Source organism: Pagrus major, chromosome 13 (assembly GCF_040436345.1).
Source record: "Pagrus major chromosome 13, Pma_NU_1.0".
In the NCBI taxonomy this organism is placed as follows: Eukaryota; Metazoa; Chordata; class Actinopteri; order Spariformes; family Sparidae; genus Pagrus; species Pagrus major.
In genome coordinates, this window is record NC_133227.1 from 30,028,248 (window position 1) to 30,045,472 (window position 17,225).

The following is a 17,225-nucleotide window of genomic DNA, read 5'->3' on the forward strand; positions in this document are numbered from 1 at the left end:
TCTGTTTATGCTAAGTGCTGTATCATAGGCAACTGGATTTGTAAATTCTGTTCATTAACATTTTAAACTTATTTGAATCAATCAAAATAAACAATTATTTATTTCTTCACATTTTAATGGTGATTCTACTATGCTACTATTAACTAACAACTACTATACAACTACAGATGACAATAAAGGAAAGAAATGTCCTTTGGATCAGTGATCAGTACCATCGCGATGCATCTAAGAATCGTTTTTTTCTCCCACCCCTAGTAATAATCCCTCATTATCTGACTGTGCTTCTCCCTCATTAACTAGCAGCCGACAGACAAACCAGTCCAGCCACATGTGTGAATAGAGCAGTCAACTGTCTGGAGTGAATTCACACACATCATATCATCATAGGTAACCTGATATGTAGAGGGCGGAAAAAATGCCGGTCTGCAACAAAAAGTCATGGTACACCAATTGGTAAAATGTAGTTGTTCCAATACAGCGTTCTGGTCAGTACCAGCCCACGTTAAGCACTGTTCCCTGGCTATACATACAGCTGGCTAATGTGGTACTAACACTATGGCGAATCTTGAGCTCTGATCAGTATTTTCCTCGTATTTACCTGAAATCTGTTTCACTCCAGTTTCACCTGTGCCTCAAGTTCATTATCCTCACTGTCTGCCTGTCTCGCCCACCCTGTCAGTCTGCTTTCAGCCAACAGATCATTTCTTTCTGCTTGCTGTGCTCCACTGTAAACTCTGGCTCAGCTCTCCAAACTTGCATTTCATCACCTTCTCAATAAACTACATTTGATCTTTTGGACAATCATCCAATTCTGGCAGCTCTTTTACAGAAGATGGCTGTGATAGGTGCATTACCCAGGCTGGGCAAATCTCTCCAGGTTTGCTCCTGAGAGGGACAGGCTAATGCTGCAGGGACTGTCTGTTCAAGTAATACAGACCATCCAACCGTCGAGAATCGGCTCCACCACTTATTGTTAATATGGAAAGTGGTTGGGATTTCAAAGCTGATGCGTGGAGAGCAAGCTCCCAGGAAGAGGACCAGGCTTTGAAGCCAACTGTCCTAATGGCCATTTGGTCAAATAAAATTCGGAAAGCCTAGAAGAGCTGCAAGATTAAACCATTTAATTTCTATTCAAGTTAGCTGGGTGCTAAACCAGAAGCTAGGCAGCTCGTTTGGCAAAAGTCTTTAGTCCGCACGCTCTATAGGCCCCTCAATGCAGAAGATCTGGGTATTTTTATACCGGGGAACTTTTTTGGCTTCATACGCCACAGCTTGCAGCTTTCATAGGAATGAATGGGGCGCCATCGCCAAAGCTGTATTCAGACTTTAATTGTTAATCCATGGTGAAGAGACAATTAGATCCCCCGACTTGTTCAGTGGAATGTGTTCTCTCTTTTTGCAGTATCTGCTGGAGAAGCAGCTGTCTCATACCACGATTAGTGTATGCAGTAGCTGTTTCCTTCTGTCATAAGGGGTTTGGCAATGGACCTATATTTGCCCATCACCTTGTAATGTAAAATTGTAACTGAATTAGCAGAGCCACTTCGCTAGCTGTGATTCTTCAACAGTACTGCCAGGATTGGGACAAGCGCATGATTGCTTTATGACACACCTTCAAGCAGGTAGCCCAGGTGTGATGGAAATGCAAAACCCTGGCCACGCCGGGCTCCCGCACCGAATCAAACCGAGTAGAGCCAGGCCGACAGATGTAATGGAAAAACGGCATAATATAGCTGGACGTGTTCTGTCCTCCACACCATGCAGTAAGTTTACTATGCCTAGTAAGTGCATTAGCATGTGCAAGGCCGTTCAGAGGTATTCAACAACTGTGACAGTGTCTGGTAATGCCCTGTCCATGATCGCACCTGGTTTTCTTATGCCTTTACCTCCAGGGCTGAGGAGCCAACACAGAAGTAACAAAACTTGTAGTTCCTCAAAAGGCCACTTGAGGCTCAAAAAGCTGGTCAGTCTCCATAAAAGCCCATGTTAAAATGCCCAACTTTATAGCAGAAAAAAACATGTTTACAGCCTGTTACATAAAAACGGTTTTGGTCTCTTTAGCCAATTTCTCCCTTCATGACAACTTAAGTTACAGTAACTATAAACAATGGTATAGGACAGAATTGTACCGTAACATGCGTGAAGAAAATAGGTGTATATCCAGTAGAGGTGTGGAAATTTCTTGATTATAAGATGCATCGCGATGCGGATGTGGAAGATTCTACAGCGATGCAGAGACAGAGCATAATCTAGAGTTTGTCACTTATGCTGATTGTTGATTGTCCGGCCTCAGCTGGATAACAAAATTACGTTGCGACGTTGCTCCCATGCTTTGAACTGAAGGCAGACATTATGCTAACGTTACTTCTGGAGGAGGTATGTCGGAGGCAGGCAGAGATCATCTGCGAGTGATAAAAAAAAAAAAACCTTGCCAAGTATTTTTTTAAACGGGCATCTTGGGGCACATGTCAGATTTTATGAACTTGCTGGGAAGCATGAACTGGACAAGATCCACACTGAGTGTGACTTCTGCCTCACAACAATTACTAATCACGTAAGCCATTTTCAGCTGAAGCTAACATCTGCAGCCATAAATAATAACTGTTACAGCAAGCCCAACTAATCAGCCAAGATCTGACGAGGCGCTGTCCATCTTGCCGTCCAACTCTGAGAGAGCTGTGTGCAGCAGGGTCAATAATTGCCTCATCTTTAAGCTGCTATGTGAAAACAATATTATTGTAGACAAATGTGAAAGGCACTGCAGATGGATAAATGTTTCATTTTTGTAATGTTTATGTATTGAAAAGATACAGCTTTTATTTTGTAGACTGCTGTAGTCTGAGTATTGGAAGGACTTTCTGAATAAAAGGGGAATTTAAATGATGAAAAGTAGCCATGTACAGTAATATAGATCAGTGAGGGTGCCAAACACTGAGATGCATCGCGATGCATCGAGAATCGTTTTGCATACGAATCGTTGACAGCTGAATGGTAATCGAATCGAATCGCGAGGCCAGTGAAAATAAACACCTCTAATATCCAGTATATATAAGTAAGATTAAGATTGGCTTTATTTATCCCACAACGGGGAAATTCACTTGTTACAACAGCTCGAGATGCAACAGTACAGAAAAAAGAATCAGAAAAATATGCATAAAGTTAAATAGAAAATAGATAGAAAAAACAAGGTGGAATAAGGTGGAAAGGTGCTAGTGCATCATGGACAGGGCTAACCACATCCATATCCATGTTGCAGTAGCACCTGGTTAATTAGGATGATGTGCTAGAGAGATCAGGTCACCCATGAATAATTTGTTGTCAATGCTGACATGTGATTCTACCACGTGAAGTAATGTGAGGACAGCTCTTATAAACAATATGTGAGGGCAGATGAACCCTGCAGACCAGTTCTGCTCACAAAGACACAAGCCAGGCTTCTACTCTGGTTTTGCATTGAACTCAGTGGCATTCTGAGCTCTTAAGATTAATTATTTTCACCGTTGTAGGAATACGGACTGGACAATTTTCCTTTTTGCTTTTGTTGTTCAATATTTCTATTATTTAATATGTCTCGTAAAACCTTCTCAAAGATGTCAAATGCAACTCAATCTCAGATCAACATCACTGTTGTACGGGGGTTACTGGAAAGAGTGATGTTGTCCACTGTGTCCACAGTGCCATGTTTTCTGTTTCTCTTTATTAATGGAACAATGTTATTCACCTTGAGGAGTAAATCTGTGTTTTGTGAGACCTCCCGTTACATTCTTCTGTATAACCTCATTTTTGCAGACACTGTACTGATGGCACTGAGCCAGTTACTGTACATACTGGCTGCTTGTAGAATAAGACTGACGTATCCTGTCTGTGGTGTCCTTGCCATGCTCACTGATCTCACAAATGTAATCTCGCCACTCACACTGGTGGTGATGTCTCTGGAGAGATATGTAGCTGTGTGTTACCCACTGAGGCATGCTCCCATCATCACCATCAGAAACACAGGGATGGCTATTTGTGTTGTTTGGACCGTCAGTTTACTTAATGTTCTCATTCGAGTTCTTTTGCTGTTGAATTTTGCATTTGAAGACCTGCAGAGCCTGCAGATGACAGATTATTGCTCTGACATAGCTATGATTCTTGGCCCAATGTCTGATCTTTATGACAAAGCCTACACTTGTTTTGTGTTCATATTAGCTACTGTGGCAATCACTTCCTCCTATGTTGGCGTGATGGTAGCAGCCAGGTCAGCTTCCACAGACAAAGCTTCAGCCCAAAAGGCTCGTAACACACTGCTGCTGCATCTGGTGCAGCTGGGCCTCAGTCTCTCCTCAACTATACATAACCCAATGCTCATAGCTATCTCAAAGGTCCTAAACAAGGTATTATTGGTGCGCATTCAAATCGTTGTTTATGTGTGTGTTATCATCTTTCCAAGATGTCTAAGTGCTCTCATCTATGGAATCAGGGATCAGACCATCAGACCCGTCTTCATATGCCATTTATGCTGTCTGCTGAAACTTTCAGTTATCACAGCCAAGGTTGAGGTCTCACCTTAGGTCTCAACTATGGAATATATTTTACAATAATTTCAGTCTGTCTTGAAACAATGTGAACATGCACGCATACATTTAAACACTTTTTGGTCACTGGAATGGTTTCTCTTCTCCATAGTGGTTGTGAATATATAGCATATCTGTCTATGTCAGAGATGGAGGATAAAATGTACAGTCTTCATTCTTTAAGTGTTTTCTAAAGTTTAGCTGAAACTAATTTAAGGCTTCAGCTGTCAGTCAAATGTTAAGGTCAAAAGTTAAGGTCCTGTTTATACAAAATTTCTGTCAACTCTCAACTGCAGCTCTGAAAAAAAAAAAACAGTGTGTGGGGTAACAACTACCTGCTTTATTTATTTTACAGCCTACATTAACTTTAATATTAGACCTGGATGACTAAGAACCTTCATCAACACGTTTAACATTAGAATTAATTTTTGCACAGGACAAGGATCATCCATTTTAGTATTAGGGCTTTCTAATTATAAGATATAAATAAAACAAAAACAACGTGCATGTTTCAACGTACATATGGGCATGAGTATTATTTTAAGAAAGAAAAAAATATTAATTCTTTTTAATATACATAATGTTGAGCGAGAGGAATCACAAAAATATTCAAGTTGTATTTGCAGAACTTCATGATGATATATATGATGTATACTTCTGTTGAGTAAAATCAGATATGTGTATAACTATTGCACATGTACTGTGTTTTTTGTAAAAGAAAAATGAAAAAAATATAGAGGAAAGAGCTGAGCAGAAGACAAAGGTCATGCTAAAAGTCAGCGGTGAATCAAGAATACTTCATCGCAATGTTAATTTCTGGACAAATACAGCCTCTTTTTATCTTCAAAATGTACAAATTTTAGATTCACCTTTCCAGTAATATCCAATCTTTGATTTTCTTGGCCTCTGGGAGGTGCTACAGGTCTCTCCGCACCCGGACCAGTAGGTTCAGGGGAAGCTTTTTCCCTGCGTCTGTCACACTACTGAACTCCACACCCCAGTGACGACCAACTGTACTTGTACTGTGCACAATGACAATACAGTTGAATCTAATCTCATCTAATCTAATCTAATCAAGTGATATAGAATCTTTGATTTTCTTTACAGTGAATTTACATTCCTGCATTAACAAATGAAAAATAGAAACAACTCAAACAACTATTTATTTAAAATAAATAGGTGTTTCAACAGTTAATATGCTGAAAATTTGTCTAAAATGTACCACCTTAAAATAATGTTTGTTAAAATTAGTGCTCTTTCTCTACAGTTTTATTTAAATGTAGACTGTAACAGGTCACAGGGCCAGAGTTCAGTTAAGGATATTATGGGACATGATGCACTTTCTGATGATACTGAATCTATATAAGAAAGGTTTCATAATAATAATTAGGGCTATCAAGTGATTCAAGATTGTGTGTCATTAATTACAAGCTTTCTGATTAATTAATCAAAATTACTCACATATGCCAATATTTGCCATAAGCATTTAAAAATATTTCAGTGCAAAAGGATTTCGGTTTCTGTCTGGCAGACATCTCTGCTTGGACAACTGCGCATCACCTCAAGCTCAACCTTAGTAAAACTGAACTCCTCTTCATCCCGGGGAAAGACTGCCCTCACATGGACCTGTCAGTCACTGTCGAGGACATCACAGTATCGCCTTCATCGACTGCGAGGAACCTGGGCGTAATCCTCGGCGACGGACTATCCTGTACCCCCAACATCACCGCAGTGGCCCGATCCTGCAGATTTGCCCTCTACAACATCCGCAGGATCCGGTCTTTCCTCACAAAGGACACAACGCAACTCCTGGTCCAAACACTGGTAATCTCTCGCCTGGACTACTGCAACTCGCTCTTGCGACTAAACTGCGACTAAACCGTTGCATTGTATCTAGAACGCTGCAGCGCGCCCTAATACCCTAATTTCTACCCTAATTTTCCTATGTGACCCCCCTCCTCCGTGACCTCCACTGGCTTCCTGTTGCAACCCGCATCCGATTCAAGATGATGGTGCTGGCCTTCAAGGCCGTCAATGGAACTGCACCCATCTACCTCCAAACACTGGTCAGACCACTCGCCCCAGCGCGAGCACTTCGCTGTACTACATCAGCTGGCCGGCTGGTACCGCCATCGCTGAGAGCAAACAAAGGCCGCTCAGTGAAGTCGCAACTCTTCCCTGTTCTGGCGCCCCACTGGTGGAACGAATTCCGACCAATGTCAGGACAGCAGTCACTCGCCATCTTCCGCAAAAGACTCAAGACTCACTTGTTCAGACTTCACCTCAACCCCGCATAGCATGACTCCCCCCCGAAAAAAAAAAACATATATACACTTGTATGTTCTTACCTAGGGATGCACCGATACCGATACTGGCATCGGGTATCGGGTCGATACTGTTGTAATATACTTGTACTCGTACTCGCTAAAGTTTATCGATACCAAGAACCGATACCAGTGCATGCAATTGCTCTGCATGAAGACCGCGATCAGAGGGTGGCTTTGCATCTTTGTTGTATTTTTTTTAGATTGGCGGCTAGGGGGAGACGTCGAGCTAATCAGAAACAGCGTGGTTAGGCGAGGAGTGAGACTGGCGGTTGAAAAAAAAAAAAACTGAAAAAAAAAACTGGCGGCTGCGGTTAATTAGCACCATGTCAGCAGTCTGGGCTCATTTCAAAATATGCGAAGATGACAGAAGCAAGGCGGAATGCAAACTGTGTGCTGGTAAGGTCTCCAGGGGAGGAAAGGAGAGTACGTCGTTCAATACGAGCAATTTGATAAAACATCTGAGGACACATCATCACCCTGAGTATACCGAGTTTGCTAAGGCTAATGCGAAACCGCAACAACCAACTTTAACTCAGGTTTTGGAAAAGCGAGAAAAAATGTCAAGAGAAAACCCACGGGCAGTTAAAATTACAGAGGCTCTGACTCATTTTATTGCTCTGGATGACCAGCCACTGTCGGTTGTGGACAATGTAGGATTTCGCCGTCTTCTCAGCACACTCGAGCCACGATATGAGATTCCCAGTCGCCCCTACATCACGGATGTTATGGTGCCAAAACTTTTTGAGGATGTGAAAAAAAAAGTTCGCGACCAGGTGAATAAGGCTTCAGCCTTAAGTTTCACCACTGACATTTGGACAAGCAGTGTGTGCCCAATGTCACTGCTCAGCTTAACGGCGCAGTGGCTAGACGAGGAGTTCATTCGTCATCACGTCACACTACATGCAAAGTCATTCCGGGGCTCGCACACCAGCCAGAGCATCGCAGGTGCTTTCGATAGCATGCTCCAGACCTGGAACATTCCGAAGACGTCCGTCCACGCAGTGCTCCGAGACAACGCAAGGAATATGATAAAAGCCATGAGTGATGCTGAGCTGCCCAGCCTACCTTGTACAGCTCACACTCTCCAGCTGGTCGTTCACGAGGGCCTTCTGTCACAGAGAAGTGTTACTGATGCGGTGGCTGTCGGCCGCAAAATAGTTGGGCATTTTAAACATTCTGCTCTGGCCAACTCCCGGCTCGAGGACATTCAATTAGAGATCAACCAGCCTGCTAAGCGGCTCCAGCAGGACGTACAGACCCGCTGGAACAGCACGTTTTACATGATACAGTCCTTGATTGAGCAGAAACGGGCTCTGGGAATATACGTGTCTGAATACGGACTCCCTGATACTCTGACGGGTCACCAGTGGATTCTGCTGGAGAAGGTGCTCTCTGTCCTGGGTCCATTCGAGGAGTTAACTCGGAAAGTTAGCTCTTCAGATGCCATGGCTGCAGACGTCATTCCAGCAGTCACTGTGCTGCACAGATTTCTAACAAGGGAGACTGATGAAGACCATGGGGTCAAAGCGATGAAGGGAACCTTGGCTGCAGCTGTCAGGAAGCGATTCACTGATGTGGAGGCAAACCCACTGTACAGCATCGCAACGCTGCTCCATCCCAGGTGAGTGTGACAGTAACTGTGTGTGACTGTATGTGATTGTAACTGTGATGTGTGTGACTGTGTGTGTGTAACTGTGACTGTATGTGTAACTGTGTGTGACTATGTGTGATTGTAACTGTGTGTGTGTGTGTGTGTAACTGTGTGTGACTGTGTGTGTAACTGTGACTGTGTGTGTAACTGTGTGTGACTATGTGTGATTGTAACTGTGTGTGTGTGTGTGTGTGTAACTGTGTGTGACTGTGTGTGTGTAACTGTGACTGTGTGTGACTGTGTGTGTAACTGTGTGACTATGTGTGATTGTAACTGTGTGTGTGTGTGTGTGTAACTGTGTGTGACTGTGTGTGTAACTGTGACTGTGTGTGACTGTGTGTGTAACTGTGTGTGACTATGTGTGATTGTAACTGTGTGTGTGTGTGTGTAACTGTGTGTGACTGTGTGTGTGTAACTGTGACTGTGTGTGACTGTGTGTGTAACTGTGTGTAACTATGTGTGATTGTGACTGTGTGTGTGTGTGTGTAACTGTGTGTGACTATGTGTGATTGTAACTGCGACTGTGTGTGTTTGTGTGTGTGCAACTGGGTGACTGTAACTGTGACTGTGCTAAAATAGCAAGCATGCTATTTTCAACTTCTTTTTTTTCTTTCTCTGTTTTAGGTACAAAAATCGTTTTTTCTCCAATGCTACCACTGCTGCACATGCCAAAGAGGTGCTGAAACTTGAGCTGCTGAGGTTGCCTGGAGAACTGGACAAGCAGGAGGACCATGACCTGAATGAACCACCTTCAAGAAAACCACGCACGGACCAGACCACCAGCAGTCTAGACAGCATATTTGATGAAATTGCAGATGAGCAGGCATCAGCATCAGTGGGCACAGCTGCAGTAGGTTCAAGTGTACAAGTAGAGACATATCTTGGAGAGGCCGTGATTTCACGGGAAGACAAACCACTACAATACTGGGTGGTTAATAAAGTGCGCTTCCCAACTCTGGCTAGACTGGCGGGCAGATACCTTTCAGCACCTTGCACTAGTGTTGACAGTGAAAGGTTGTTCAGCTCAGTGTCACACATTGTGAGTGAAAGCAGAAACAGGCTCACAGCTGATCATGCAGAGATGATTCTGTTCATCAAAAAGAATCTGCCTCTCACTTTCTCAAAAGAAGCTTAGTTCAAAGACCACACCATTGCATTCTGACTGAAGTTTAACTCTGCAATAGGTTAATTCATGTTTTGTCAATCTAAAAGCTGAAGACAGTGCCAAATAGTCAATTGATATTTTGTTTGATTCAAATGTGGACACTGCAATAGGTTAATTCATGTTTTGTAAAAGCTGAAGACAGTGCCAAATAGTTACATGATATTTTGTTTGATTCAAATGTGGACACTGCAATAGGTTAATTCATGTTTTCTCAATCTAAAAGCTGAAGACAGTGCTAATTGATAATTTTGTTTGATTCAAATGAGGAAACTGCAATAATTTCACAGAAAAATGTTTAATTTCACTTGAAATGTGAAAAGTTTTACAGTCATTTATTCATATTTATCATTATTTGTTGTAACAAGCAGAGAAGAAAATAAAACTTGTCTTCCAATTCATTGCATTTTGCCTAATCGTTTGTTTTTTTGTTGTGGTAGAAGGATCGGCATCGGTACTCGGTATCGGCAAGTACTCAGATCCAAGTATCGGTATCGTATCGGTTTGAAAAAAAGTGGTATCGGTGCATCCCTATTCTTACCCTTACCACTTAAACCATAGCACTTATGTACTTAAGGTATCCTTGATAAATAACAGCTACCATGCTCAGGTGAGGGCTTGAAAATTGTTTCTATTTTTTCTTTTCTACTTTATCGATGGTGATATGTTTTGGTTTCTTTCTTGTGACAAATGTACTTATTGTAAGTCGCTTTGGACAAAAGCGTCTGCTAAATGCCCTAAATGTAAACGTAAATGTAAATGCAGTGTCAATTTCGTTAACTAAAACTATAACGAAAAATGTTCGTCAACAACCTTTTTCCATGACTAAGACGAGATGATGATGAGCCAAAAATAGAATTTTCATACTAAAAACTATGACGTAATGTATGTTTTGTTTTCAATGACGAGAAAACACAGGAATAAAATGTTAATGATGGGCTGCCAGACATTCACAATGCATGACATCTTCCCCCAGTTGCGCATCTAGTTTGTCTGTGTGGGAGCCTGTCCTGTGCAGGGGGCGGGGCGGACTCTCACTGCCTGTCCGTCACTTCACACACACGCCGGCACAAACAGAGACACAGAAACCCTGCTCCGAGAGGCAATGATGGAGAGAGTTGAACGTCCAAAAGTGTGGTTATACTTCACGAGAATCGATGCATACAATGCTCGTTGCCATAATGCAACAAGTCTTTTGCATGTAACTGCGGGAACAAGAGCAATCTTTCAAAACATCTAGCGAAAGTACATCACATACAGACGGAGAAATGAACAGTTTTCGAGAGCATAGGTCGTAGTTCCTCTCCCGTTTTCCCCATCGACCCCAGGTATGTTATGCTAGCATGAGCCCACACAGAGTTAATTAAATTATGCAGACATGGGTTGATAGTCACTAGTAACCATTAGTCAACATTAGTTTAGCTATGCAGTCATGAATTCTGTCTGACAGGGTGAAAGCATCATCCAAACTGTCTGTCAGACTCAAGTTTAATTACATCTAGTATTTAAGCTACTAATATAACTAAGAATCAGAATTCATGAACGCATAGCTAAATATTCAGCTGACCAATAGTAACGTTTATTAACCCAAGTATGTATGTATACTGTAGTCATGCTGCAGTCTGCATCGGAGTTAGTCATAACCTATGCAAGTGGCCTAGGCCGCAGTGAGAGTTTATACATGTGTGCTGGCATGTCTGCCTTGCTGGTGGTAGTGAGTGGATTGCCAGTACTTTCCCCTTTAAATACACTGGGCTCGAGAGAGCGGAGAGGCAGAGTATCTGCAGGGAGAACCACGGTGCCATGCAAACACAGCTTGAATGACTTGGTTTGGGCAAGCCGGCGTTTGCCACCCGACTGCATGCTGAGGGGCAGCCTGCTCTTCGGATACCCAGCCTGTGCGCTCTCTCTCGCCCAGGGACACTCCGGGACCGAAGAAAGGCTCCGGAGGAGAAGTATAATCCAAGAAGAGCAGCTGCCGGCCGGGCAGGAGGGACTGCAACAGCCTTAGAGTTCAGTTCAGGGAAACTACATGTAGCAATCCCTGTTATTAGCACTGCCGCTAAGCACTGGAGGAGAAGCTGGAAAATGCAATGCTTCCAAGCAGACCAAAGAAATTCCGCGCGGTCTGCGTTGCTGCGACATGCAGATATATTTCAACAATTTCCCTAATACATGTCAGCTTACAATCACAATGATTTTGAAGATGTTTTTACGGTATAATAGTCACATAATGTAGCTTAAACTCTGATGTTTACGATATGGCATTGCTAGTGTCACACCTGGCTCTAGGCCATGACAAAAAGAGAGATGCGCCATTTCAAAGGAATAACAACGTATGTTTATTTAACATAAACATAAGGATAAATCAAGCAAAGTGATAACATGAGGTATCATACACACAATTCATCGAAGTATCAAGGAAAATAGAATTGCAAACATCTTTGAATAAAACGCCACGCATGTTCGCTTACATGCAGATGAAGAAATGGGTTCCTGGCCAGAAAGACTGACAAAGGCGACTAGAATATCAAGACCTACACCGAAAAGTTGGAAAAAGTATCAACAATCTGGCATCAGTGTGGAGAGACCTGAAGGACATCACAGTGTTTCCCATTAATAGGTTATACTTGGGCGACTCTTGTCACCAACTACAGGAAGCCTCCCCCCACACTATAGTGGCCACTGACCACCCATCTCCACTCAGGATCTATTAAAAGGATGCGTGTCAACTCTTTGAGATACAGGACAACACAATGCCCAGATGGCATGTCACCTTCCTGTCTGAAAGTCTGTGCTGACCAGCTGGCTCCCATACTCACACAGATCTTCAAAAGATCACTGGAGTGAGTTCACAAATACTTCATGTTAGGAAGGTGCTGCTGCATCATAGATGAGAAAATGTTGATTAGGTTAATGAGGAGGTGGCAGTAGAAAGATTACATCACCCATGAATAAATTTTTTAACCACGTGGACATGACGTGGCATGCTGACAGTGTCACGTGAAGTAGTTGTGAGGACATGAAGCCATAAACAAAATGTGAAGGCAGGCAAACCCTGCAGACCAGCTCTGCTTACATGGAAACAAGCAGGGCCTCTACCCACGTAAGTGTCTGCACAGGGAAAATGTATGTGGATGATTTAAGGTTTTGCATCTGAACTCTAAACATGACATGTCCTCAATGTTCAAGGACTACAAACTAGACAAAAATCTATATTTGGTCTTCAATGCCTCTCTAAGATGTTGTACTTTAATCAGTCTCAGAATGTCAACATCACTGCTGAACAGCGGTATCAGGGATTACTGGAAAGACTGTTGTTATCCACACTGATTGGAATGCCATGCTGCCTATTCCTCTTTATTAATGGCACCATGTTATTCACCTTGAGGAGTAAATCTGTGTTTTGTGAGACCTCCCGTTACATTCTTCTGTATAATCTACTCTTTGCAGACACTCTACTGCTGGCATTGAGCCAGTTACTGTACATACTGGCTGTTTGTAGAATAAGACTGACGTATCCTGTCTGTGGTGTCTTTGCCATGCTCACCAATCTCACAAATGAAATCTCACCACTCACACTGGTGGTGATGTCTCTGGAGAGATATGTAGCTGTGTGTTACCCACTGAGGCATGCTACCATCATCACCATCAGAAACACAGGGATGGCTATTTGTGTTGTTTGGACCGTCAGTTTACTTAATGTTCTCATTCGAGTTCTTTTGCTGTTAAATTTTGCATTTGAAGACCTGCAGAGCCTGCAGATGACAGATTATTGCTCTGACATAGCTATGATTCCTGGCCCAATGTCTGATCTTTATGACAAAGCCTACACTTGTTTTGTGTTCATTTTAGCTAGTGTGGCAATCACTTCCTCCTATGTTGGTGTGATTGTAGCAGCCAGGTCAGCTTCCACAGACAAAGCTTCAGCCCAAAAGGCTCGTAACACACTGCTGCTGCATCTGGTGCAGCTGGGCCTCAGTCTTTTATCAACTATGCACACCTCTATTGTTTTATCACTTGCAACAACCCTACAGCGATTACTAATCGTACGCATCAAGAGTATTTTTTATGTGTTTATTTGCATCCTCCCCAGATGTCTGAGTTCTCTTATCTATGGGCTCAGAGATCAGACCATCAGGCCCGCCCTCATAAACCATTTATGCGGTCAACTGAAAATCAGTTGTCCCGGTAAAGGCTGAGGTCTCACAAATAACAGTGAATGATTTAAGGATTATTTTCAGTGATGAATAAACGGATAAAATGGAACAAAACTCAATCTGTTTGTTTGAAAATGTGGTCAAATGTGAGAAAAGGGTTAATAACAAGACAAGGTACAACTGCTGCACTTACTGAGGGTATTCATGGCCCACTGTAGAGTATGCAGTATGTTAAGTATTCAGCAATACATTTGTAAAATATCTTGTTGGCTTAGTATTGCAACCTGACTGCAATGGAGTCCCAAGCCCAGTGGCATAAAATCTTCTTTTCAGGAGAACATGGTAGATAACTCAGTATATCATTTTTAAAAGAATGCAAATCACACTTAAAAAAGGATTTGCTCCATAATATTTATGTTCTATATCAAAACGTATATTAATAAAATGAAATAATAAAACAGGACAGTAAATTCTTACAAGCCAAACTGAATTTTCAAAGTTGGTAATATGTTGAAACAATTCATTTCGTGCAAAATGGTTACCATTTTGCATATTAAGGGATTTCAACGAGACATTTCTCTATGATCTGCATGTAACACCAATGCTCACAGACCAAAAGATTGTGACTTGAATATTGTGGCTAATTCAACTAACATGTATAATGTAGTAATCATTGAGACATGTGCAGTGTTTCCCACAGAATAAGACTTTAATTGTGGCGGTGGCTGTCCAGCTGGGGTGCCATAGAGCATGCGCACTAGAGACTTCCGCCAACCAGGTCGGCTCACGTACGGTTTAGTGCTGACTTGAATGAGTATAAAATAATTTAATCAGGCGGCTCTTCTAGACTTTCCAAAAATTTATTGGACCAAATTGCTCAAATTTTGACAGTAAAACTAATCATTTTGCGGGGGTTTTGAGGCGTTTATGACCATTTTACAGAGGCATCTTTCACAAATGTTAGCTTTTAGGAAAAAGTCCCCAGTGCATCACATGACGATGTAATTACACGGCTTGGCCACAACAAAAACTGGCTTCAAGGCCTGGCGCTCTTTGTGGGGGCTTGATCTCGACAATGAGGCCAGCCGTGTTCTTTGCAGAGGAAGTTACGGTCAAGCCAACCGCATTAAATTGTCCTCCTCCTCTTCTTCGTTGGTTTTACCGGCGGACTAAAAACCACACCGCCATTCACCGTATCGGAGTATAACATCATGCTATTCACTGATGGGTGCGCTGTCTTGAGTGAGTGAGAACGGGATGCGCAGCTCCAAAAGTAGAAAATCAATATGTGGCGGCCAATGTTGATATTGTGGTGGAACGCCACAAATAAATTCAATAATAATAATTAAATATTTATAATAATAATTGAATAAATGTGTGGGAATGAGTGTGTGTGATGTGTTATGTGAATTCTGTACTTTTACATCAATATAAATAAATGTTACAGTTACTCAGCATTTTGCCCATATTATAAACTATCTTTGATTTGAAGACCTGGAGAGCCAACATATAAAGGACACAGTTTTTTATTGTTGTATTGTTTGTTTGTTATAACAGTATAGATGGCTTTGATTATGTGTCGGTATATTTATTCATTTTATTGTTTTATATTTATGTGTGCATTTTCAGAAAATTATTATCTATGGACAAAAAAATACTACCCTGAAATTAGGGACTACACAATTATCGTGGACAGGCTTTAACTGCCACAAATATTATTTATGTCATTATTTAATGTTTTGTTACGTACTTTATTTTTATACTATTTATTTTCATGGATAATTATTTTCTTTGTGTAACACTGAGTAGGAAGTTATTTTTTATTCTGTGTTGCAAGCGGGACGAATTTAATTGTAACACGCAAAGAAGAAAAAGGGTAAAAGAAAGTGATGAAGCAGGAGAAGTGTGCAATCCTCCGCAAATAAGTTTAAACCCTTAAGTTTAAGACATTTTACTGCTCATTTTGAAGATTAATTCTCGGTTGAAGGATTGTATTTGGTGGACATTTTATTTTTGGTTTTGGAAGATTTGTCAAGTGGACTGATTCCCTCCCGGTTGTGTGCAGCCAGCGAGGTACATTTATTTCTGTTGTGTTGTATCGTGCGTATGTGTTTACATTCTGTATGTACAAATTATGTCTTAATTTTGCACACTGTGTATTTAAACAGTTCGACGGTGACTTATGGTGGTTTATGAGGAAGGAGGAGAATAAAGTCATCTGTAATTGAAGAACTGTGGTCCCGTGTATTTCCTGGAGGGAGTGATACAGACAACTTTAAGATTTGAAGAAATAAAAAAAGAAAATGCTAGCAATCAAATCTATCTTTAACTTACTGGATATGTTGTTCCTTTTGTTGGCAAATAAATTACCCACAAACTACAACTGTAGGGAGGTGAAGAGAGTCTGTAACTATAACTTCTAAAACAGTGAACAGTGGAAAAACAACTACACTCACATCCCTTCCTGAAATGATATTCATATTTTTACTGTATGTTTTTAACAGTTATTATTAAATCAGGTTCAGTCAATATGAGTTAATTGTGATAATGCAGCCTATTATTCATCAAACTGGCAAAGCATGCTAGTCTCACCTTTCTGTTTAAACGAACAATTCATATTCACCAATAGTGCGAGACCTTATACATCTTTACTCTGTTAGCTGTTGTCATATCTTTAATTTCTGGAGGAGCAGGAGACTGATCCTTTTCTGTGGTCTTGCTGGCCTCGGCTGAAGTCAGCTACTTGTTGCAGCGTCGCTACTTTTGTGTTGTTATTAAACCGGCCGAGGTATGTCTGGTTCGCCTTCGACATTTCAGAGTCATATTAACTACTGTCGAGCCAAAGCACGGGATTGTTGCTGCGTATGGGTATGAAGCTTTTGAAATTCACGCAGTGCTTGGGGCCAGCATCTTCAATTTTTCCAGGCAGAAATATTTGGCAGTGTGCTAGGGAGCGCTCGGATGACGCGTTTGTGCAGTGAGGGAAAAAACGCTGCACATGACTAAACTCTATGACTCACAAAATACAAAAATATAAATTCTTTTTTACATACATAATGTTGAGCAAGAGGAATCACAAAAATGTTCAAGTTGGATTTGCAGAACTTTATGATGATATTGTCTACTTGACATACGTGTACACCTCTGTTAAGTAAAATCAAATATGTGTATAACTGTTGTACATGTACTGTGTTTTGTGTAAAAAATGAAAAAAAAAATATGGAGGAAAGACCAGAGCAGAAGACAAAGGTCAAATAGAGCCTCCTGTTATTTTCAAAATGCACAAATTTTAGATTCACCTGTCAAGTGATATAAAATCTTTGATTTTCTTTACAGTGAATTTACATTCCTGCATTAACAAATGAAGAA

At 41.4% G+C, this 17,225-nt stretch overlaps 3 protein-coding genes and 1 pseudogene across 3 annotated transcripts; all 4 read left to right on the forward strand.

Annotated features, from left to right (window-relative positions):
• The first annotated feature begins 3,590 nt into the window (after positions 1–3,590).
• On the forward strand, positions 3,591–4,553 carry LOC141006723 (odorant receptor 131-2-like). The gene has a single exon (XM_073478944.1). It carries the CDS (start codon positions 3,591–3,593, stop codon positions 4,551–4,553), a length of 963 nt encoding a protein of 320 aa, XP_073335045.1.
• A 531-nt stretch (positions 4,554–5,084) lies between these two features.
• On the forward strand, positions 5,085–6,960 carry LOC141006724 (uncharacterized; annotated as a pseudogene).
• On the forward strand, positions 6,918–10,102 carry LOC141006597 (zinc finger BED domain-containing protein 4-like). The gene is made up of 2 exons (XM_073478817.1): positions 6,918–8,504; positions 9,159–10,102. Exons 1-2 carry the CDS (start codon positions 7,207–7,209, stop codon positions 9,667–9,669), a joined length of 1,809 nt encoding a protein of 602 aa, XP_073334918.1. The 5' UTR covers positions 6,918–7,206; the 3' UTR covers positions 9,670–10,102.
• Positions 10,103–12,938: 2,836 nt separating this feature from the next.
• On the forward strand, positions 12,939–13,898 carry LOC141006725 (odorant receptor 131-2-like). Its single transcript, XM_073478945.1, has one exon. The coding sequence runs from the start codon at positions 12,939–12,941 to the stop codon at positions 13,896–13,898; it is 960 nt and encodes a 319-aa protein (XP_073335046.1).
• Positions 13,899–17,225: the final 3,327 nt, after the last annotated feature.

Bases quoted from the DNA above. Each gene is read 5' to 3' on its own strand.
- LOC141006723 (XM_073478944.1), top strand. From the start codon at position 3,591: ATGTCAAATGCAACTCAATCTCAGATCAACATCACTGTTGTACGGGGG.
- LOC141006597 (XM_073478817.1), top strand. From the start codon at position 7,207: ATGTCAGCAGTCTGGGCTCATTTCAAAATATGCGAAGATGACAGAAGC. The intron at 8,505-9,158 runs GTGAGTGTGACA...TCTCTGTTTTAG, and splicing joins GCAACGCTGCTCCATCCCAG to GTACAAAAATCGTTTTTTCT.
- LOC141006725 (XM_073478945.1), top strand. From the start codon at position 12,939: ATGTTGTACTTTAATCAGTCTCAGAATGTCAACATCACTGCTGAACAG.